Source organism: Dendropsophus ebraccatus, chromosome 3 (assembly GCF_027789765.1).
Source record: "Dendropsophus ebraccatus isolate aDenEbr1 chromosome 3, aDenEbr1.pat, whole genome shotgun sequence".
NCBI lineage: Eukaryota > Metazoa > Chordata > Amphibia > Anura > Hylidae > Dendropsophus > Dendropsophus ebraccatus.
This window is the reverse complement of record NC_091456.1, coordinates 41,796,060-41,821,424: the sequence shown is the minus strand read 5'-3', so window position 1 is coordinate 41,821,424 and position 25,365 is coordinate 41,796,060. Positions and strand designations below refer to the sequence as shown.

At 43.2% G+C, this 25,365-nt stretch overlaps 1 protein-coding gene across 1 annotated transcript in view; it reads left to right on the top strand.

Annotated features, from left to right (window-relative positions):
• The first annotated feature begins 7,842 nt into the window (after window positions 1-7,842).
• The window catches only part of NFATC4 (nuclear factor of activated T cells 4), a 43,302-nt gene continuing 25,779 nt past the window's right edge, over window positions 7,843-25,365 (top strand). The window contains exons 1-2 of the mRNA XM_069961583.1: window positions 7,843-8,263; window positions 22,807-23,890. Coding sequence (XP_069817684.1) covers window positions 8,161-8,263; window positions 22,807-23,890 — 1,187 coding nt within the window. The 5' untranslated portion in view covers window positions 7,843-8,160. The remainder of the gene's footprint in view (window positions 8,264-22,806; window positions 23,891-25,365) is intronic.

Here is a 25,365-nt window from a genome sequence, read left to right as displayed (position 1 = left end):
GGCCACTTTCTTTCAGAGACAACACGACTCCAGTCACTTGTCTCCAGTTCAGGTGCGGTTTGCAATTAGGCTCCATTCACTTCAATGGAACTGAGCAGCAAAAACCCCGCCCAAGCTGGAGACAAGAGTGGTGCTGTCTCTGGAAGAAAGTGGCCATGTTTTTGTAGCGCTGGATAACCCCTTTAAGCGGGTTAAACATGATCACCAATGTACTTTATGTTTGCCTTTTCATGATTACCATAAAACCTACTATGTACAGCAAGTGGCCAGAAAATACCAGTCAAGCTTCAGTCAATCCACAGTCCTACAAGGACAAACTTCTTTTAACTTTGACACAACTGCGATCTATTCCTGTCATACTGGAGCCAAGGACACTGATATGCTGCAAATGACTTCTTAAATCAATGGATGGCATAAGCTTAAACATTAGCTGGGATGATTTGTAATGGAGTAAAACTGGGGGGTTGGAAAAGTCATTATGTAAGAAATATAAATTTAAAAAGAAAAAAAAAGAAGAGGAAAGATGAAGGAATCATTGCATTTACTAGCTATGTGCTTGTGTGCTGGGGTGCTCTGTGCGTTCATGTTATTTGTGCCAGTGGACATGATGTGCATGTAGTCTGCCAGTAGCTGGTTCTCTTTTCCCTCGCCTTTCCGTTCATGGAAAGTCCAATTACCCCAAATCATGTGCTGGTTAGTGAAGGAAATGACAAGGTCTCTGGGGAGGAAGGGAGGTGAGAGGCAGGGCAGAGGGGTAACTGAGCAGCTGTTTACTCGCCACTACCTCGTGGGCTCCAGCTTCCCTTTTCCAATGTGTTATCCAGCAATTACCAACTAGAAATTCCCAACCACTTTCATTAACATCTTCACTTCCTGAGTGTCAGTTTTCAGAGTCCAAAAATAATGGAAAATATGAAGTAAATCATGTGGTCATCAAACTGTATAATCGAAAACTACGCAGGTATCAGAATAAGCAAGACCGTGATTCATTGTGATAGACAACTCTGAATTTCGGCATCAAAGGGGTTAATCTTTTTGCATACCAATGTCTAAGATTTGTCTCCCCTCGCAGAGCCAGTTCCCTAAAAGTACACTCCCTTCCATTAGAGGATTGTCACCTCATCACTCACTGAAGAATGTGTATGGGATTCCCACATCCTTCACTCCATTGCGGTGCCAGTAGGTAGCAATGCTCTCCAGACAGTAAGGCTGCCAAAACAACCACTCTCCTAGGTAGGAATTGAGGAGGTTAAATAATGCAATGGTTCTGTCCTGTATTGTGTGTGGGCTACAAGCTGAGGACTATCCATGATCAAATGACAAGACAAAAAAATTTAAATATGTTGATTCACCTTTTTAGGGCGGTAGTAGAAACCAATTAGGAAATTAGGTCACGCTTAAAGGGGAACTCCATCGATTTTTATGTTCTTTCAAATTCACCGGTATTAGAAAGCTATATGGACTTGTAATTTACTTATACTTAAAAATCTTAAAAACTCTTCCAGTACTGTATGTCTTGCAGGAAGTGGTGTATTCTTTCCAGTCTGACACAGTGCTCTCTGCTGCCACTTCTGTCCGTGACAGGAACTGTCCAGAGCAGTAGCAAATCCCTATAAAAAAAACCTTTGCTGCTTTAAATTTGGAAGGGAGGGGAGGGGGGTGCAAAAGAAAATTCTTCCTAGGGCTCTACCTACCCTAAGGCCAGCCCTGGATGTAGCAAAGAGTATTGTTTCTGTGGTGTCCCACCACGGGTGTTGCTAGTAGTTACACCCCTTGTAAAAGCTTGTACTTTTTGTACGTAAGTGGTGATGTAGTAGTGTTAAAGTGTCGCTATTGTCAGTGTGTGAATTTAGTTATTGCACAGCTGTAGTATTGAAAGGGTTGTTTGTATGTCACATGGATCTGTAGACCAATGAGAGTACTTTCTTCTTCTATCCTATCATTTCTCTATTTGCTTCTCACATATGCTCTCTTCACCCATTCACAGCACACCTTACAGGGGCTGTAGATAGGAAGTCACATGGGTAGAGGAAGTGTAGTGTCTTTTGTTGCTAGACTCTGTAGAGGAAGGACACAAGCCAGAACGTTCTCTACAGTGGTTTAGTTGGGCCCTGGTCCTCTGCTAGGTCCCCAGTCTCAGTGTGCAGTCTAGAAGCAGACCCGGGCACATGAAACCTACAGATTCTTCTCAAGTAACTCCACTCAACACTATGCAGTGTTAAACCCTTCACTGGAGAGGACAAGTCAGAGATCATCTTAACCCACGCCGTGGACAAGGAGAGACACAGTGCAGGACAGTATCCACAAAGCAAGGCTAGGAACTGATTCGGATAAAGCAAAGTTGCTAGAAGCCTATGAATTCTATCTTGCAGTGCAGTTGTAAGCAGGGAACCCTTATCATTCCGCTCATCCCAGGTAACAAGGTCTGGGGCTTGTGTCACCCACTAGGACGGGTCCCCGACACTGGTAGGGCAATAGGTGGTGCGAATACCAAAAGAGTCAAAACACAGGCACAAGTATTCTCTCTCTCTCTCTCTCTCTCTCTCTCTCTCTCTCTCTCAAGTATTCTTCTATTGCTACCTCCAACATCCCAGCAGAGCACAGTACTACTTGTGTTGGGACTCTCACGACATCCTCCTCTCTACTCCTCTGATTCTTCTATATACCTCTCAGCACGGAACCCAGTCAGCACGACTGTACTACCCTCTATACTCTCACTGCAGATCTGGATCCAAAGCTATCAAAGGTCTTATCAAGTGAAAGTCTTATGTCAATACAAAGCTGTATGACCTGCTGCATACAAAAATCTTCAGAGTAAAACAGATTTTATTTATGATACTCTGTGATTCCTCATCAAGCACCAACACAGTACATACATACTCCTTATGTCATCTCCCCTTTCTGTGGGTGGCAGTGCCAATAGTCCGGATGGGTCATCATTGCACTCCGGACCACCATGACAACAGCCCAAGGGATCCCACAACAACCCGGCAGGTCACTGTCCACAGGGGAACAAGGTATAATCGGCCCTTTAAAATAAAAGCAGGTGTGCCACCATACCTGTGTGCCCAAATGGCACTGGCGTCACGACATAACATCACTGGGCCCGGCTATATCTCGGCCAACCACCATAGACCATCATACGAACCCGAACCTCGGCAGTTTCGGACCATCCCTAGTTGCAACACCTGGTGTTACAAATGTCCTTATAATTGCAGGCACTCCTGATGAGCACTTGCAGTTAAATGTGGCCCTGGGATAACAGAGAGAGGAGCCATTGGCTCCCTGCCCTGTCAATTACTCTTGTGGGTGCAGACAACATTCTGCTTCCCATCACAAGAGGGTGCCCCCTCCCTTAGTGCTCCTCAGTGGTGTCGCTTGTGTGCAGGGCACCCCCGCGAAGCAGGGAGAGAATATTCTAGAGAACCATGAGAGAAGACAGCAGAGAGCAAACCAGGTGAGTATTATTATTATTATTATTATTATTATATTGAGGGGGGGCACCACCTAATAAAGCAGTAATATGACACAGGGTGCTATAGGTAGCAAAAAACTAGTAATGACCAAAGAAGGAAAAAGTAAAGCACCACCAAGTGAAGCAAAATAGCTTTATTCATCAACAGGCTATACATTAAAAACATTTAAAATACATGCAGATTGGACATAAAAATACATGTGCTGATCTCCCTCTTCAAGACTGGGTGTGGCAAAAGTAATAGAAAGTGTAATGGGGAACAGCTCTATAATACATAGATTCTGATCTAATCTAACTGGAAGAGCACGCTATCTCCTAACACTTACAGGATAATCCATACATGGGGCATACTTATGGGGATGCCTAATGCTGCGTTTACACGAAGTGATAATTCGCCTAATCAATCGTTTAACGATTTTAAAAGCAACAATTTGGTTTTTATAACGATCAGCGTTTAGACGAATAAAACGTTAGAAAAATCGTTAGAAAATTCGTAAGAAAAATCGTTAATGCGATCATTTTTAAGATCGCTTAAGCCCATCTTTTACATAGGGTGAATCTTTGAAAGACTATTTACACGAAACGATCTGCGAATTTTTAGCGAACGATGAACGACGATTTGAGAACATGTTGAAAGATCAAAATGAATGATTTTTCGCTCATCCCTTGATCGTTTGGTGTGTTTACACGAAACGATTATCGTTCAAATGCGATCATTATTGCGAAAATTCGAACGATAATCGTTCCGTGTAAACGCAGCATAACATTGGGGAAGCTACCTATTTGGAGGGAGGATGTATAGCTGTCAATGTTGTGAGGGATCTATAGATGTCTATTAAGCCATGTAATAGGCTTCATAAGAGAATATTGCTCTAGCAGATCGTCACTCTCTTAACCCGCACATCAGGCCGTCTAATTCCCACGTTCCGTGTTTCACGGACATGGAAGGACTCTAGTGGGCATGTCACCACTGCAGCCAAGTAAACATACTGTAGAACTGTTAAGAGGCTGGAGCAGCAGAGGATCTCTCAGGTAAAGTTATGTTTAGCAATTTGTATAGTGATTAGAGATGAGCGAACCGGGTTCGGGTTCGAGTCGATCCGAACCCGAACATTCGGTATTTGATTAGCGGTGGCTGCAGAACTTGGATAAAGCTCTAAGGTTGTCTGGAGAACATGGATACAGCCAATGACTATATCCATGTTTTCCACATAGCCTTAGGGCTTTATCCAAGTTCAGCAGCCACCGCTAATCAAATGCCGAAAGTTCGGGTTCGGATCGACTCAAGCATGCTCCAGGTTCGCTCATCTCTAATAGTGATTTTTTCCCCTTTATTTGTTTTTTTTTCTTCTCTGAAATGCCCATAAAGGTAATCTGTCAGCTTTAATTTACACTGCAAACTGCTGACACTTGTAGTAACCAGGGCCAATTAACCAATAAACCAAGTTCTCCTGGTTAAGTCATTTGACTCTGGTCTATTCCTCCACACCTGCACCTATACACCTGTTCACACTTGGGCTATCCAAACCTCAAGTGCAGTGCCCAATTTTTCAGAGGTGGGTTCCAACACCGCTCCTGCCCAACGTGACAAATGACCAGTGACCCTATACCCTTGCAGCAGCCACAACACCACATAGCTACCTTGGTTTACGGCAGTAGTTCCTCGAAAAAAAATCTACATTTTTCCATTTTGTGTTATATTTATTTGCATTATGTGTTACTTTAGTCCCTCTGCAGAGACAGGTGAGGTATTTTTAATTTTTTTTTTTTTTGCAGGACCAATTGTTCATTGTTCTATAGTTTTGTTATACTATTATGTTATACCACTCCTTAAAAAGTTTATAGGGGTCCAGGGGTACAGATTGGTCGGGTACCCCTAGTAGGTAGTATCCTGCAAAGCTATTCTCCCTGCTAGTCCCCAATGAGTAGTATCCTCCATGTAGTTGGCACCCCAATATGTAATACCCCTGTTAGCCCCCCAGTAGGTAGTATCCCCATTAGGTAGTCCCCTTGCTAGCACCCCATTTGGTAGTATCCCCCATGGTGTAGTCATCCTCTGTAGGTAATCACAGTAGATACTCCCCTAAGAGGTAGTTTCCCCATATTACTGAATATACATCCCCATAAATGCAATCCCACCTGGTAGTTAATGCCCTCAGTGTTAGTGCCCTTCTCCCCACTAAAGGCACAACCCCCTCTGTAAAAAAAAACAACAAAATACCCATCTGAAGCGGTCCACTGGCACCCGAATTTCCCCCCTGCTCTGTGAACGCATGTGCCAGAGGGAAGAACACTGCGGCAGCCCCATGCTGTCAAAGGTTTTGATTAATCCAGGTCTGACTGTTCAGACAAGTAACGATCGGGAGAACGAGCAGGGAGAGTCTGCGCTCAGCGTGGTCCTTTCCCGGCTCTGTGTCAGGTGATCAGTTGGACTCATAATGAAAGTCTATAAGGCCATCTTTTCCCACTGACACAGACCGCTCGTTCTCCCAATCGGTAGGGGTCCAAACACTGGGACCAATCAAAACTTTTGGAATCTCTCTCTGACATGTCAGAAGTTTTTTTTAAAAAAACAACAGGTACCCTTTAAAATCTCACAATGCTGCTACTGTAACACACTGTAGACTTTCTGTATGCACATCCTCTGTGGATAGCCTGTAGTGTTTTCAGTGTGCAAATTGCTGTTAGGTAACATGTCTGACTATAAGGGTCCTATTAGACGAAGCAATTTTAAATGATTAACACCTAACGATAGCGATCGCAAATGAGATTGTTTATCGTTAACCTAAAATCGTTTACCATATTACACAGAACGATGGTCGTTAGTTACAGTCGTTACTACGATCATTAAATCCATCTGATCCCAGCTAATGAAGGAACAATGTGGAATTACACTGAATGATTAGAGAACGAATGCGGAATTACAGAGAACGATTAACAAACGATTAGCGAACGATTGAAACTGTGCTCAGCCAATCGCGGCTGAGCAGCTGATGACGTGGCGGAGGGTGGCCGGCATGAGGAACGGCTGGGGCGGTTTGGCCGCTCTCCCGAAGATGTCGTCATTGTCCCAAGATGGCGGTCGGGGGTCGACAGTAATGCGGTGAGTATAATGCACCATACTTCTGGGGTGTTATTTTGTGAATTAATGTTTAGCGCCGCACTACCCCTTTAACAATGATTTTAGGGTCAGATCTCAATCAATGATCAACGACACACGAGCGATATAATGATTTTCCACGCGATAATTGTGCCGTGTAATAGGGCCCTAAGGGTCACATAAACTGCAGTCTGCTTTAAAGGACAAGCAGCAGACTTTTTCAAGCAGCTTTGGATATGATATATAGATAAAACGCATGATTTACTCAAGCCCCCAAAGGACTCCCCCTACATACAACATCATTCTTTTACAGTCATAAATGTTTTTATGTATTATCTCACTAAACATTCATTCGGTTCCCAAATATCAGACGTTCGTTTTCCGTAGCTTTGTCGAAGCTGTTGAACTCAGCAGATGTCTCGTGCTCTTTTCCTTGTTTACATCCATGAGAACCAATCAGATGTGATAGGAGCGAGCCAAAGCTTCATTACAGTAATAACATCCAGGCCTCTCGGCTTCCAGTGACTGGACACATCAGCATGCAGACTGCAGGCGAGAGACAGGAGGAGGACTGGAGCAGAGGGAGGAAAACAAGAGAGGAGGAACTCACCATTTATTATATTTGTCCCCTGACGGGGGGAAAACTAAGAAAAGAAAAGTCTTTGTAACTCCTTACAAGAAACATTCATTACTTATACTGGAAACTGTTGTAATGAACACCACATATGCTGATGAAAAGTTTGCACACTATTGCTGTCCCGTCTGCAGCTGCACTCTTCCTTTCTACAATTTGGACATAAAGAGGCATGGCTGTGTCCTCAGCATCCCACCAGCCAATTGACAGCCTGCCTATCCAATAATATAGGAGGGTGGGAGCCTTCCTGGCCAACCAGGGCACATCCTGTCAAAAGCCTGGATCTTTTAAAACAAACATCCCTTCCAGTGACATACTGTATTTTTAGAGGGAGAGAGAGCAGAGGCCAGGACTAGGGAAGAAAAAAAAAGTTTGGAATGATGTCAGTACAAGCTACAGCCAATTGCAAATGTCAAGGGGCGGCGCTGGAAACGTTCCTTTCTTCTTTTTGGGTTTTCCCTGCCCTGGAACAAAAAAAAAAAAATCTATAATAAGTTTCCCACTTAAAAAAAAAAAGAAAAAAAAACAGAGGGAAAACTTTGGGAGTAAGGAATGCTAAAGGCTGAGCAGTGGGGAGGACAAGAACAGGAGGGGAGCTAGGGATAGTGGGATCTGCTGCAGGAGGATCCCCCCCCCCCATGTCTGTCTTTCTGTATTTATATATTCCTCCTGTATATACAGTAACGTGCTTCATTCCTCTCCTTTTGTATCTGCACTCTCACATGTTCCCTGCTTCCCACTATTAGCTCTTGTCTCCAGCTTCTGCTGGAGTCCACACGACTTTTCCACACTTTGTTCTTCGCCTGCGGTTTACTTTCTCCTATATTATACCTGCACTTACTATTGTACTGTAAACTTTCTCTAAGAAATCTTTCTCCCGATCAACCATTTTACTTTATTTTCCTAGTTCTATTTATTCTTATCATCTCCTGACTTTCCACACACTTCCAAATGGGAACCGCTATTTGCCAAGACGGGGAGCTAGATTTTCGCCTGATTTTTGGCGAAGAAGATTCCGACTCTCCATCACCCAGGAGTACTCTGCACGCAGCTGGTAAGTGGTACAGATTAGGGCTTGAGAAGAAACAATGCTTATTGTTTTTATTAGAATCTTTACGCCTATTATGTTCTGGTCTCAGAACGTAAAAATATATGAAGCACCTGGTCAATACCAACATTTTTAACCCCTCTTGTGCACTTTTTCCTTGTATTGCGTATACCACTTTAGCATTAGTGCGAGTGCTATTATATAGAATTAGCCAGACATGTGCACTATAGAACAATAGAGAAAACACTATAAAGCATCTAAACCGATAACAGATTATAAAAAAAAATCATATAATAAACTTTATCAGATAGACATAATATAGATTTTATCGGACAATTGAGTTTTAGGCTTTATGATGCAGATGCCAGCATTCAAGAAAGAAGGAGGGAGCAGAGACTGGGAGCAGCTCATATTATATGATATAATCAGATTGAAGGGAAAACGGTGCCTAAAGTTAGATACTGTATTTAGTCCTATGGAAAATCACAAAGACTGTAGATCTGTCAGAGATGTCCAATGACAAAATACAGGAACAATTACGAATCAGTCATCGCATGAAGCAGTGTCTGTGACTAATGTCTATTTCAGTGCAGGTGAGACAATGTGAAACAAGGCAGAAACATACAATAGGCCTGACAGATGCTGTGTCCTGCTCTGAAATATGGGAAATGTGGTAAATATGGGAAACATACAAATATTAATATTGGTTTTTACAATTGGATCAATATGTCTGTCTGTTCATAATAATATATACTGTAAATATATATATATATATATATATATACACACACATATATATATATATATATATATATATATATATACACATATATACTGTATATATGTGATGTTTATCGGACTGAAAAATCGGATACTAAACATAGATCTTTCCAATGTTACTTTACACAAGAAGTACCAAAGTGTTAAGGTTACACCCTAAAGTAGAGATCTAGGTCAGGAAAATGACTAAGAGGTCCATCTGTGTTCTCTTCTTTCAGAGAAATGTCAGGGAAATCTGGGTTACCATATAGCTACCTTTATAACTTCTTTAGGAGTTGTCAACCAAGCTTTTCCAGAGTCTTCTATAGAGGGGCGTAACTACCACTATAGCAGCCATAGCAACTGCTATGGGGCCTGCCATATCAGGGGGCCCGGGGGGCTCATGCCTGCAATACACTGGGCCCCCTGACCTGTCATCATTTGCAAGGTGCTGCAAATGCCCCTTTAACTGCAAGCACTCCTGATGAGCACTTGCCGTTAATATTATAGGTTATAACTACACGTGACAGGTTTGTGGTCAGTCGGGGGGGGGGGGGGGGCGCAATCAAAAATTTGCTATGGGGCCCAGCGGTTTGTAGTTATGCTCCCGGAACATTTGCCTAGATCTATCCCACGTTATTGGGTTCTTTTCTATCAGTGAATGAATCCTCTATTATCTTTGCACTGGAAAGCTTTGTCATGTATATAAATGGAGTCATGTGTTTTACATGTGGCCTATGCATGTACAATATACAGTCCTATTCACACCTAGTCTTATTTTTTTTCCTGTTTAAAAGCACTACACGTTTTAATCTTTTTTTTTCATGGCATTTTTTTACTTCATAAGATATAAAAGCGTTTTTTTTGGCATTTTACATTTTAGAAAAGCCTATGGGAAAAAAACACCATACCCAAAGCATGATCCATTTAAAAAAAAATGGCCAAAATGATGAGTTTTTAAATACAAAGGAAAAATGTCACCAAAAAATATGTAATACAGCTATAGACTCAAAGCTGTCAGCAGGCGTCCTATCCATGCTGTACTGTCATATCCGCTGTAATGAAGATGCCAGAGTGTTGACGTGATGGAAGGCCCAAGTCTTGTTAACATTGCCGATACAGGGCTGTCAATTATGCCCACAGGGGTGCTGGCACGCCCGGTGACTGATGCCTAGATGACTAGTTGGCCTGCATTGACATACAGTAAGTTTGCAGGTTATACCGAGCTGGGACGCTGGCTACATGCATAGGTTTAGGAAGTGTGCTGAGTGATGGCTGATCAGAGCGCTTACTTAGCTGTATACCCATTGTTTTTGCTATTGTTCTCCTTTATAAGCCCACTAGGCATTTCCCTGGGCTGCAAAAGCCCATCAAATTTCATGCCAATCCATTTGTTAGCGTGTGTAGAAATTCTCGGCAATCCCCAATAAACTTGCAGTGAAGTTTTATTGCATGTACGAAATAAGTAGAATTACAGACAGGACGTTTTGGCAAGCGCCTTTTTTAACCACCTTGAAAAGGCGCTTGCTGAAACGCATCCTGTCTGTATTTCTACTTATTTTGGACATGCAATAAAACTGCACTGCAACTTTATTGGTGAGTGCCGAGAATTTCTACACATTGTCTGTGGGGCTTGCTCCTGTCTACTTGCACCACCACTTCGTGCCATCTGGTTCTACAATCCATTGTTAGCAACACCTCTTGAGCCTCTTATAACCTTTATCACCACTTTGATTAACAGACACTTGGCTGTATTGTCAAGTCCGTCTTTTACATGAAATTCCGAGCAAGCATCATGCAACATGCGGCTTATGCGCAGTAATGTTATCGTCTTCTGGCCTCCTTTTGAGCTGTTTTGCTCTTAAAAAGCGTGCAAGTGCAGAACATGGTTTGAGGTTATCGGAAAAAGACAACATTACTGCATGCCCATAGCCATTGTTCCACCCAATTATCAAACCAAGGGTATGCACAGATTCAAGGTCAGAAGCCCCACACAGACATGGCCTTAGTTCATACACAAAAATCCTGATCCATCTCCACTTTAACAGGAAAAAAAGGCCAAAAACCAGACAAAACACCATGTGACACTCTCATGTGGTGCTCAAAAACAGGTGATTGGATTCCATGACACAGTTAACACAACATGACCTCTGGCCTGAGACAGGTCCTGCTTCCTTCTGTTTGTGTAGTCTACTGTCTGACACAAGGGAGTACCATTCACACTAGATAAAAGTGATATTAGACTGCCCTGGGTAGAGGAATATATCTACTATGTGTAAAAGTTACATTTCTATTACTAAAATAAATTATTTTCATACACTCCAACCACAATCGTGTGTTTCCTAGTAATGATTTCCATGTAGGAAAATGTGTCTGTACGTTTTATTGTTATCCACAGCTAGCATCCAGATTTGATTTTCTAGTAGTCTAGATAGGGTAGATGAACACTAATCAATTGCTATAGACAGCAGGGACATGTCTTTGATAAGATAGATGTGAGACACTGCCATACACATGGGTTTAGATGGGTTTAGATTAAAGTAGAACTCTGACAAAGTGATAAGAAGAGCTCTGCTAGGTATCTACATAGCCTCCTAATGTAGAAAAAATATAAAATATTTCAAAGATATCTTCACACCAGCTCTGGGCATTGCAGCCTTCTTTCCAGTCCTCCAGTTTTGGAACGTATGGTGGCATGTATAAGTATGGTACTACCATCACCACCACCACAGAGATGAGGCCATTCCACTGTGTGTGTGGAATAGTTCATAAAGTCAAATTCTTTTAGCCTGATATACGTAAATGGCATTGGTTTTAGTGATGAATTTTCAAATACTTCAGATGCTCAATCGGAAAAGTATATACAAAATTCAATTGTTAGCATAGGGAACATTTGGTAAGACTAAAATCATAATTCCGTGGCCCCCCTTCTCTGCTTGCGCACGTTTTGCGGGGATTGTGGTCGCTGACCGGCACAGTGATGTTTTTTGGTTAGGGACTCATGTGTATCAGAAGACCTGCACGTGGTACATGAGGCAATATGGTTTAGCCAAATTATATACTAACTTCTGATGTTGGTTTTAAATGTAGCTGAATAAGCTTTCGTGTCAGCCATGGGTGCGATGTGCAGCCATTTCTGTATTTTTGGCTTGTGCACTAAAATCAGAATGTAACCACAATACTCATTACTCTAGTTTTGTTTATTAATTAGAGGGATTTTTCGGTCTGCTTCTGGTCTTGTGAAGTCCCACATTATACTGCTGCATTGTGCTGGGAATTAGTGCTAGATTATCCGCCTCTAATGGTTATTGGGTGCACTGTAAAAACTTTTTTAGGGTGCCTTCACACATACCGACTCGCAGCAGAAAACTCGCTGCGAGTTTCTGCTACGAGCCGAGGTCCTGGAAGGCCCCTATCACTACATACAAGCAGTGGTCTGAAAGACCACTGCGTGTATGTAATGCAGCTGCCCCCTTAACCCCTTCGGCTCCCGCACCGTTCCCGCACCGCTGTCTCCATACATTACCTGGCTCTGGCTGCACGGGGTCCCGGGGTCCTGCTCTGCCACCCAGCCAATCAGTGTGTTGCCCAGCCGCAGCCACTGATTGGCTGGGTGGCAGAGCAGGACCTCCGTGTCCGTTTTTTTTCACTGATCTGCATCACATCACTCCAGTTTGTATTCCATAATGTGTAGGCATCATGCAGAAGACATGCTGAGCCCTGTAGTCACCCCCTGTAGTGCTGAGCCTTGTAGTCCCCTCTATTCCCCTGTCCTCACCTATGTAGATCTTGTGGTCCTGCAGCTATACTCTAGTCTCTGGTCTCCAGTGCCTGTCCCACCTGCAGCCCCAGGCCCCAGCATAGTGAGATTGTAGAACCCTTACTCTCTGGTGCCCAGCCTGCCTCCAGCCCCTAACACAGGTGGCAGGTCCCCAGGGAGTAGCAAGCGTGGCAGAGATCCAGCACTGGGCAGTCCTGCAGCCACACATCAGACTCCAGTGCCCAGCCTGCCTCCAGCCGCAGCCATCGGCAGAGAGACATGACAGGACCCTCCCGGGGCCAGCATGCAGGGAGACCCGATATAGATGTGGGGAGACCGGGCAGCAAATCTAGCTCTCCCTCCTCTGGTCAGTGAAGGGGTTAACAGGACAGCAGGCAGCGCATTCCCACAGACGGGACGTGTGAATTAGGCGTAACTGTGTAATGCAGATTCACTGTATTTCCATTGCTCTATTTCTATGAATGAAATAAAACTAAGCTGCACTTTTTTTTATATATTACATTGTACTCAATAGGAGCTGCTCTGCAGTAACCTGGTGCCACCACAACAAACAATGGGGGGCATTTATCAAGTATGAGGACGCCAGTCTTTATTAAAGCTCACCCACCGGATTTATTAAGGTGTCCAACTCTTAATAAACCGGGAGGACCTGCACCTACTGCACGATGGGCCTGCTCCGGAGCAGGGGTAGATTTTTGCCATGATTTACGCCATGTGTACACCATGATGGATCTGCGTCTTTTCCGTGGCATACGTCAGGGTGTATATTAATAAATGTGTCCAAATATGCGTTGCAAAGGCTTCTGCACATAATTTTGAATGCTGTGGCTGTGCCAATGAACTGACTGATTGGGGTGCCAGGAATTGGCAATCTTACCAGGCAACTATTGATAGCCTAACCTATCACTGAGGGATCAAAAGTTTATGTCAAAAGAAAAAAAAAATAACTATAAAGCACACATCAATTTAGAAACCAACTTCTTAAAGCATACCAATCATGATAGAGCTTCCCTGATCAGCGTGCAGTCGCTTTTACTGCAAGAAGTTTGGGTAACCATTGCTATGTCCACACCAAGTTCCATGCATGAGCTATATTGAATCAGAATAGGGCTTATGCATGGAACTCACCCAGCGTGGAAGTATCCATGGTTATGTGGCAACTCAGGGGTGCAAGGTGTTAAATGTAAGAGCTGATGTTGTGTTCCCGATGTGGCACTTGCCATGCGGCTCAGAGTGGGAGCAGCTCTCTCTAGGTACCTGCACACTCCCGTTAAAGGTCCTGAAGGACTTCAGGATAAACTTGAGTGTGACAATCCCCCACAATGTGTAATCTTCTTGCCTGCAGTAGTTAACTTCTATTGGTTTTAGCAGGCCATACTCTGGCTTTTAAGAAATCGTGGAGAAATAGGGATTTTAGTCAAGTTACTTGAGGCTGTGGCCAAGCTTTGGAAGGGTCCTCAGGACCTCTGCTGGCCTTTCTTCACTGAAACCAGAACTAAGACTAATCTGATGCCATGGCCCTCACCACCAGACTTATAATTAGGAACCCAGACTTGTTTCCTATTGGTGGAGTAAGCTCTGTGGTACCTTAACATCTGAGGCTGTAGAACTAGAGGGGAACTTTTACAGGACTGTCATAGGCTCAAAGGTAGGGAGGCAACTGGCAAACTTCCTCTCAAGAACTTACAGTATCATATACAGTCACATATACACTTAACCCCTTCTGCATCTTCAACCTGTGCTCGCTATAGGGTAAAATAGTTAAAGACATTTAGTGGCCAAAATATAGAAAGCACCTTTATCCACAGAATACCCTTAAAGCAACTCTGAACCCACAATCTGCCCCCCCCCCAAAACCACTTGTACCTTCAGATAGCTGCTTTTAATCAAAGATCTGTCCTGCGCCCCGTTCAGCATCAGATGCAGTTATTTTCTTAAAAGACAACTTTTAAACGTATAGCCCGGTGCCCTAAGGGCGTGGCTTAGAATATCTGTGCCCTAACTTTGCACCACCCCTCCGTCCCTCCTCCCCACCATCTTCATCATTAGGAATGCCACTGGAACATTTTCTCCATGCTGAACATTTGCACAGGTGTCTTAACGATCCAACCCATGCGCTGGGCTGACACAGCTGACGAATAGGAGGCAATCTGCCTGGAGCATTCCTAATGATGAGGAGGGCGGGGAGGAGGGACAGATAGGGTGTGCCAGCCTAATGCATACACAATCTAGTCCACTCCCATAGGGCACTGGGCTGGCAGTTTAAAAGTTGTTTTTTAGGACAATAACTGCATCACCTTCCAAATGGACCACAGGACAGATCTTGGATTAAAAGCAGCTATCCGAAGGTACAAGCGGTTTGGGGGGTCAGATTTTGGGTACAGATTTGCTTAAATACACATAACATCAGTGCTGGCCTACATACATATATACCCAGCAATGGCACAAGGCTTCTGGGACACTGCAAACCTCCGACACCAGGAGTGACTGCACACTGGTCAGGAAGAGCTGACAGGTTTAATGCATATAGTTTTATAATTTACTAATGTAACATACCTCGAAGCAGGTGTGCTAGTTGGAACGAGCAGAATAATATACTCTATAATACCCAGCAAAGATATACTGGTCATTGTCAAGTGGTGACAAACTCATGATTTGAATGACCAATTTTACCCAGTGTCTTCCCAACTCCCAATATTAGTCCCAAATTGATAGATCTGTAGCCCCTTAATGGCTGTTCAGCCCACACTTACATGTGTGGACATTATTTTATTGAAAACAACATTTTTAAAAATCCTCACAAATTATCATGATAGTGAAGAGGGAGAAAATGGTAAATGTAAAGGAGAAATCCAGTCTTTTTTTTTTTTATTTGGCAGCCGGCCAACGTGGGGGTAAATTCCTTCCCAGCTGATGGAGTGCACGTGTGGTGCACCACCGGTGTAGTGGTCGAGCGGTCATTTGCCAGATGGTGAAGTGTGACTCCACTACAGTAATGGTTGGTCGGGGAATACCTCAGCCAGGTGTTATGTTTTTGTAATGCCAGTGCCGGTTGGGCACACAGGTAAGCTGGCACATCTGCTTTTATTTTAGTGAGGCTGGCTATACCCTTTCCCCTGTGGTCAGTAACCTGCCAGGCTGTTTGGGGGTCCCTTGGGCGTTTTTTGACGGTGGTCCGGAGTGAAGTTGTGACCCACCCGGACTATCGGTACCGCCACCCACAGAAAGGAGAGATGACCCAAGGAAGATGAAATGGCTGTGTAGGTGCGTAGAGAATAATCAATAATAAATAAATAAGTTCTTTACTTTTAGAAATACTTGATACAGTAATATACAGTGGACTTCTGTCTTGATAATAGACTTTGGAGACAGGATTTGTGCTGAGAGCTGATAGAGCAGTGCAGCCATGCTTGCTGGGTTGGGTGCTGAGAGGTAGAAGAGGTTCAAAGAAGTAGAGAGGAGGATATCGAGAGAGTCCCAACCCAATGTAGTACTGTGCTCTGCCGGAACTTTAGAAGTATAATAAGTAGAATACTTGGGAGTAGAGAGAATACTTGTGCCTGTGTTTTGACTCCTTGGTCTTTGCACCACCTATTGCCCCCCAGTGTCGGGCGACTCGTCCTGGAGGGTGGCACAAGCCCCAGACCTTGTTACCTGGGATGAGCAGAGTGGTCAGAGTTTTCTGATTACACCCGCGCTGCGAGATAGAATATGTAAGCTTCTAGCAACTTTGCTCTATCCGGATCAGTTCCTCTTTCTTAAGGACACTGTCCTGCACCTTTAGACTTGTTCACGGCGTGGGCTGGGGTCATCCCTGACTTGTCCTTTCTGAGAATACTTAGCACTGCATAGTGCGTGTAAGTGCTGCTTTCAAGAAAAGAGTGTCTGTTCCCATGTGTGTCTGTTCACTACCACACTTAGACTACACTGGGCTGGTTCTTCTGTCCCTGACAGGGGACCCGGCATAAACCAGGGCCCAGCTTGACTACAGCCGGATCTGTTCTGACATCCTCTCGCTACAGGAACCAGACTAAGGCTCACTAAGTGTGGCTACACTTCCTCTCTCCATGTGACAACTTCCAACAGCAAATGTAATATGTGCTGTGAGTGGGTGAGAAGAGAGTGCAAGAGAAGAAAGCAGAAAAGAAATAGACAGAGAAGAAAAATAGCTCTCATTGGTGCGCAAATCACAGAAATAATAACCCTTTAGTTACCCACAGCTGTGCAATACATACAAAATACATACTAACGACATCTAGTGGAAAAACTTAGGTACTACTTCATCACCACTACTACTTTGAAGTACAGGCTTTTGCGAGGGTTGTAAAGACAAGTAATTCCCGTGGTGGGACATCAACCGTACTCAGCCAATCAGTGACTGCAGCGGCATCCTGCCCCAGTCACTGCTTGGCTAAGCAGGCAGTTAATCAACCGGCGTCAGCTGAGAGAAGATCCCGAAGCCCAGCAGGGGTCCTGGAGCAGCAATCCAGTGCTGGAGAGGCATAGGGAGAGGTGAGTTTATATAGTTTTTTTTATGTCCCCCCCCCCCCCCCCTGACTTTTGAGGGAAAAAAAAAAAAAAAACCCTTGCCTGACTTCTCCTTTAAGACTGCAATTGCACCTCTCAAGACATTTGAACCAACAGTTTTTTTTAAAGCAAAGACGAGTGAACCATATTTTACCTACTGATCAAAGAAAGTCAGTCAGCATTTTACTTCTTGCTGGTTATATGCACTTCAATGGCCCCCTATCCTACCATGATGAAATTAAAAAAAGACTCTCATGATAGTAACAGCTTTCTTGTTTATACAGCACAATGCACTTTAGCCCCAGGACGAATAGACTTTAGCTCTTTTTTTTGGATTCTCACTATATAGTTAGCTGAGGAACCTGTGTGTTCATTTACTTCCAGGTGTCTTCTAGGATGTGTATGTGTTCCTTACCTTGGGAAACCCTCAGCTGGTGACTTTAGGAGACTTGACCTCTAGCTGATGATCCCCATTTGCCATGTCTGAGCCTCTGCAGCTCCTCAAGCCCCATCCAACCTCTCCCTATGTCACTTTCCTGCCATTTCTTCCCTCTAACACTTAGGACATATAAAAGTCAGTGCTTCCTATATAAACTTGGTACAATATAAAATATAATGTAGGAAATAAACACATTTTATACTGTGCCTTAATATTTCCCTTCCTACATTGTATTCCTATAAATCCTTGGCTGTAATCTATCTGTGTGTATAGTCTCCCAGTAAAGCGTGTTATTGTGTCCGCTCATTATTAATGTGGCTGGCTGCGGGTTCCGGGCCTTGTGTTTTCCTCTTTTTCCTCCATCCGTTTATTACTGTGGAGATTCGTCTTCCCGCCCGCCCTCTCTTACTTGTTTAGAATATCATTCTTATTTAGATATTCCAACATGTGGTAGAAGTTAGTCCCTCAGAGGTTTGGCAGGCGAGCGTTGCCGTAGTGACGGTGATTTCGGCTGGCGTAGTTTGGGTTGGGGGGGGTGTAATTAGGTACATATGTCCCTGAACTTCTGGATAACTTTATGGAGCTGAGGGGGAGGGCTCCCATGAGCCACAGAGTGTCTGTGAGGAAAGATTTCTGCCTGCTATAAAGGTCAATGAGCATTCAATGTCAGCTTAAAGGGAACCGACCCCCTCCTCTCCACTATAGCGCTTCTTGATGTATCTTAGACTGTATCTGTAAACCCTTTCACACGTGTCGCCTCACGCACAGACCAGATCATGGCCTTTCAGATGAAGCAAGTATTAAGATGTCGTGTCACAGTTTTCACCCTATGATATTTCCATAGGAATGCAGGCCAGCTTACTCAATTCTAGACAAATTAGTCTTCAAATATTTTACATATTCTTTTTACTGTGGTCACAAAGCGCTCGACAACCAACCACCCACCCCCCCATCCAGACTCACACATGTGAAATAGGATCAAAACCAACCCATTTCCTCTGCAGACTGGAGGATACAGGCAGAAATAAGAACCTGAGCAATTGCTATACATAAATCAGCTGGAAAAATATAGCACGGCTCAGTTATTTATCTCAAGTAATGATCAACCAAACAGAAGAGCTCACAATGTTATAGGAAACCACAGGTATTTGTACCATGTATCCATTTTCTAGGTAGCGTGACACATGCAAAAGGTGTGATTGCCACTTAATGTCACTGAAAATTTGGTGAGAATTCTTTTTAACAACTTATTTTCTCTGTTCTCATAACTGGGTTACCCTTAAAGGGGTACTCCGATGGAAAAAAAAAGTTATTTCAAATGAACTGGTGTCATTGAGTTAGATACCTTTGTAATTTATTTCTATTTAAAAAGTCTAGTCTTCCAGTACTTATCAGCTGCTTTATGTTCTGCAGGAAGTGGTATATTCTTTCCAGTCAGACACAGTGCTCTCTGCTGCCACCTCTGTCCATGTCAGGAATTATCCAAAGCAGGAGAGGTTTTCTATGGGGATTTGCAGCTGCTCTGGACAGTTCCTGTCATGGACAGAGGTGGCAGCAGAGAGAATTGTGTAAGACTGGAAAGAAAACACCACTTCTTGCAGGGCATATAGAAGCTGATAAGTACTGGAAGACTGGAGATTTTTAAATAGAAATTAATTTTCAAATCTATATAACCTTCTGACACCATTTCATTTAAAATAAGTTTTTTTTCACCGGAATAATGCTTTAGGCTTCCCTGGTATTGATACATCATGTCGTATGGGGAAACAGTCCAGAGAAAGAAAACGGAACGTGTGAATGCAGCCTTAATATGCTGATATGCCCAGAAAGTTACCTTCGCAGGGTCCTTCTGTATCATTCATGTGCCCTAATAGGACATAGAAATGGGTTGTCTTCATGGTAAAACCCCCAAAATGACACTGCGTATCAGCTTTGTTAGTCCAGGTTCACACTTGTCACTTTGGTGCAACACAGTGTTTGATTTTGCAGCACTCCTAGGCCAGATCCACACATAGTAGTTTAGTCAGTATTTGGTCCTCATTTTGTTAAGTGGAACTGACAGTGAAAAAGATAGATAATGAAAGATTATAATGGAAATGCTGACAATGTTATATCAAGAGGAAAAAACACAGTGAAACTGTTACAGATAGCTTACATTATGGGTTTAAAAAAAAAAGAAAAAAAACAATGTATCCTTAAAAAAATCGCTGTTTTAAGAATTTTGTTCATATTAATGTAATTTCGGGATGATATATAACAGAACATGGTTAAAGAGAACCTGTCAGCTGTAATTCATGTTCCAAACACTGACATGGTAAGGTAACTGTTAGGTCAAGGAGATACGTGTTATCTTTAATATATCCAGCTGGGCTTCTAAGATGTAAAGAAATGCTTTTATTCTGGGGTACAAGGAGGCAAGGAGGCTTTCCTAAGCTGGAATACCTCCTCTCTCCTCCCTGTTTGATTGCCTCCTGGAAGCTGAGTTCCAAGCAGGCTCAGGTATGGGGAGGGTGAGTAAGGAGGTGTTAGGGTGGGTTCATACTGAGGAATTCTTACGGAATTCCGTAGTATGTCCGCGCGCACGGCCGCGCGCCTTTCCGCCGGCTCCATAGATACCATTCTATGGCCCGGGTATTCCGCTATCCCCCGAAAGAAGTGACATGTCACTTCTTTCGGCGGATAGCGGAATATGGCAGCCCATAGAATGGTTTCTATGGAGCCGGCGGAAAGCCACGCGGCCGTGCGCGCGGACATACTGCGGAATTCCACAGAGTTTACCTGCGAGAATTCCTCAGTATGAACCCACCCTAGCAACTTGCTGCACTTCAGGAAAGCCTGTCTAACTCTTTTCACGATATAATAAAAATATTTTTCTACATTCTGGAATCACAGACAGATATATGAAAAATACCATGTGTCTCCCTGAGCTACCAGATATCTTACAGTGTCAGCAGTTTGGAACGTGCATTGCATCTGGCAGATTCTCTTTATTTTCACTCACCCAACCCATGACTTTATGAGACTGGAAACACACACGGCAGCTTTTTGGAAAATGAACACTATCATTTTTGTGCCAAAACCAGAAGAGGATCCAACAGGAAACAGAAGTACAAGTCCTCCCTTTATATTTTACATACTATTTGAATTCACTTTTGGTTTTGGCAAAAAAAAAAAACTGCAGTGGCAGTTTAAAAAAAAAAAAAACGTTCTGTGTGTTTCGAGCCTAAGGCTGGGTTCACACTGTGTGTTTGCAGTCCATTTAACATATTTGTTTTTAAATGGATTCTTTCAACATACACAAAAACATGGTCAACCACATCATTGTATACGCAAAAAAAGGGGTAAGGGGTTCACTCTTATAATGGAAGTCAGTGGAAAAACGTCGCCAAACGCCATTTTTGCATCCGTTTTTGTTATCCTTTTTTCTCTCCATAAAACGTATACGTTAAACAACTACAAAAATACAGTGTGAACCCAGCCTAAGACTGTTTTGATGGCTCAAGACTGCTGACAGGCAGTGCTGACGGGAAATGCACATAAATTGCTTTTTTCCTGCACTTAATACTGCATTAAGGCCTCACTTCCTGGATAACATGGTGATGTCACGACCCGACTCCCAGAGCAGTGCGGGCTGTGGCTGCTGGAGAGGATGATGGCAGGGGGACACTGAGGGACACAGGGCACTGGAGGGACACTGAGCATCCCCCTGCCATCATCCTCTCCAGCAGCCACAGCCCGCACAGCTCTGGGAGTCGGGTCGTGTCATCGCCATTTTATCCAGGAAGTGACATCACCATGTTATCCAGGAAGTGACATCACCATGTTATCCAGGAAGTAAAGCCTTGATGCAGTAGTAAAAGCACTTTATAAGCATTTCCTGTAATAAGTGAAAATCATTTGTATAACTTTGGGGGGGGGGGGCAATACAATACTTTAATTAAAAAAAAAAATTTGCTGGACTTTAATGGATTTTCCCATAATGTAATTAAGGTTAATGTGCAAACACCTGACATTTGATGTTTGGGATTAGAGATGATTGAATTGCTCATCCAAATGAAGCGAAACGCTTTATTTGATCAACGCTCCGCTTATCATGCCGCCGGCCTCTCAGCACTGCTCCACTCCCTGCCATTCCTCCCAGGATGCCAGGAAAAGCTGGATACAATCCTGGGAAACTTCTCCCCGTTTCCCAGGATTGGATCTAGCCTTTCACCGGACCCTGAGGTGAAGTGGCAGGGAGCGGAGCAGCGCCAACAGCTTGATGAGCAGAACGCTAATCAAACAAAGCGCTTCGCTTCTTTTAGATAGCATAATAACCACTGCTCTACGGTGCAGATAAAACCTACCGAGAAATGTATTCCGCTATGTTTTCCATATTTTGAACTGCAAAAATTGAGCTAGCTAAAACCAATGTACATTATGCAGCATATGGTCCTGTATATGACTATTAAATCATAGTGTTATCCTACCAGGATATGTATCCTCTGTCACCTCCTTTCCCTCAAGGAAGCTGTTCAAACATTCTCTTTCCTGCCTTATGATTCTATCTATTTTTTTGTATCTCAGGAATGGGAATAAAAGACTGTGTTTATTTACTGTCTCACAATACGGGAACACAATATCGGGATGAGACAATAAGAGTCTTAAATGTCGAAGGATGTTTCTGTCTCCCAGTAATGAGAAGCATGAATAGCCTGAGACCTGTCACAGTGTTATGCTCCCATGACATAGGGCTCAATTGACTATTTTTGGTTTCTTAGTGCAGATAAATCGTTGATCATAGTTTTGAATATAAGAACACAGAGCTCTTTGTCCTAATGTGTATATATCTATGGGTTATATTTCAGCCCTTCAAGATCAAAAAGGACAGCCATAATGAATGCATGTCGTCAGCAAGTAATATTAAAAACATATTAAAGGCTAACTGTATACTGAAAAGCCAGTTAACTAACAAAAGGAAACAATAAGCTTAAAACTCTTAAATTTATGAATCAATTTAAATACAGGTTTTTAACATTCTATATCTTTATCACACCACTACAGATCTGGAATCAGATGACCCATCTCTATGTAATGATGTGACCCCAGACACCATGACCCTCAATCCCCCTAATACCTGTGTTTCGGGAGGAACTGGTGGTGGAATAGGATGTGTTAGTAGGGCAGGCATGCACTCACCACCCCCTAGACGATCCTCCGATCATGATATAAATGGAACATTCCTCAGCCAGCCTTCTCGGTTCATTCCACTTGGGGGATCACGCTTCTTGGAGTGTCCAAGTATACGTATAACAAGTGACTCACCCTCAAATAGTGATGGGGAGCAGGAAGAACCAAGCAGAGGAGATATTTGGGATGAAAGACCACATCGTGATCAACTCTTCTTGCCCCCAGATCCATTTGTGTATCGGGACTCTTTCCTTAGCCCTAGCCCAGCAAGTAGCCATTCTTCATGGAGCATACTTTCTTCTGAAGCATCCTCTTGTGATTCTCTAGGGCAAATGTGTGAAGAGGTGGAAAGAGAGCTTAATGAAGCTGCATCTCGATTTACACTAGCTTCTCCCCTTGGATCTCCAAGAGGTTCACCAAAACCCTGGAGTGTCCATAATGATGAATTCTGGCCAAGTGGTCCTTCTGGCACTTTAGCTTCATCTCGAGAAGAACTCCTGTCACCATATCCTCAAGGCCAAATATCAAGGCCTACTTCACCATGTGGCAAAAGGAGGTACTCAAATTCTAATGAAGATGGTATCCACCATACCAGCTCACCTTCCCCTTCTCCTTCACGCAGGGGAAGCCTGGGAGATGAAAATTTGTCTTCTGAAACTGAGGCTTCCCCTAAGCCCTCTGAGCACAACCAACAAGCAATAGCAACCACACAAGAAAGAGGTGATAACATTCCACAAAAAGCCAGAAGAACTTCAGCAGAACAAACAGTTGCACCTGTTAGACCTGAGGAATCCTCCAGTCCTGCTAAGAGTTTTTCCTCTGGAGCATGTTCTAGTGATGAGAACAATGCGATGTTCCCTCAAACCAGGAAAGAAACTGTAGGGATGGATTATTTGGCTGTACCTCCTGCATTGGCCTGGTCTAAAGCAAGAGTTGGAGGACAAAGTCCAATTTTTAGGTAAGGCTTTAAATGAATTAATATTTCTTTTTACAAAGATCATTCTTTGTTCTATAATCCATAATTTAACAGAAATTACTCCTTTGGGGGAGCTTTCAGTTTCTTAAAGAGAATCTGACACTAGGTTTATGTTGCCTTAAAGAGGTTGTTCAGCATTCAGCATTTTTAATATATTGGTGCTGGTTAATATAAAACAATAAACATGTTATGCTTATGTGGTGTCCCACCGCATGTGTTTTGTGTTTTACACCTGTCGCAAAAGCTCTTTGCTCAAAGTTAAGTGGTGATGAAGGTATTTTGTAATTTCACTACTAGATATCAGTGTTTTAAATAAGTTCTTATGTATTGCTGAAGTAAGCAAAGGTTTAATGTTTCTTATATACTATTATATACTTTTATTGTCCAGTGGAAATACTCTTCTTTTCTAAGCTATCACTCTCCTTCTCTTATTTGCACACATTCCTTTCCACCACACACAGGGTCTCTTGCATACCCCTGTAAGAAGTAGTCACTTGGTGGGAGGAAGTGTAGCATCAGTTTTACCCAGATTCTCGTGGGAAGAGGACACACAGAGCGGACATCCCTGCCAGGACCCCTGTCCGGGACAGTCTAGTTTTGGTCTGAGTCTAAGACACATGTATGAAGCAACCAGAGACACTCAGTTTTTCTAGTATTTTTCTACTATTTCCATGATGCAGGGCTAGACACTACAAGAAGGGACTAACCCAGCCCACGCCAAGAACCACTCTACAAAGTGCAAGGTAGTATCCTGATATACAGAGGAACTAGCCTGGATAGAACAAAGATACCAGAAGGTATTCTATCTCGCAGTGCAGGCGACATCGGGACACCCTCAGACACTTAACTTCACCCAGGTAACCATGGCTGGGGCTTGTATCACCCTATTAGGATGGAAGCTCAACACTGTAGGGCAGAATGTGGTCAGACATTAGTCTAAACACGGGTACTACTATCTCTCACTCTCAAGTATTTCTCTAAAGTTCTAAAGTGGTGTATTCTTTCCAGTCTGACTCAGTGCTCTCTGCTGCCACCTCTGTCTATGTCAGGAACAGTCCAAAGTAGAAAACCTCTCCTGCTCTAGTCAGTTCCTGACATGGACAGGGGTGGAAGCAGAGAGCACTGTGTAAGGGTCCTGTTCACACTATAAAAATCAAACGGAGATTCCAATCAGAATCCCCACTTGCGGACTCTGCAGACAGGTAAGCATAGGATTTTTTTTACATGGGCAATATATTAAAAAATGCCAAATGCTGGACAACCCTTTTAAGGCAACATAAACTTGGTGACAGATTCTCTTTGAGAAACTAAAAACAAATAATCTACATCTCTCCTCTTATTTAATCCAGTCCTAATTTTGGTTGTAAAAAACGCATTAAATGCCACATGGAGGGAACCTTAATAAAGCAATACTTATCGTTACTAACTAAACAACACTGAATATAAAAATACTATCG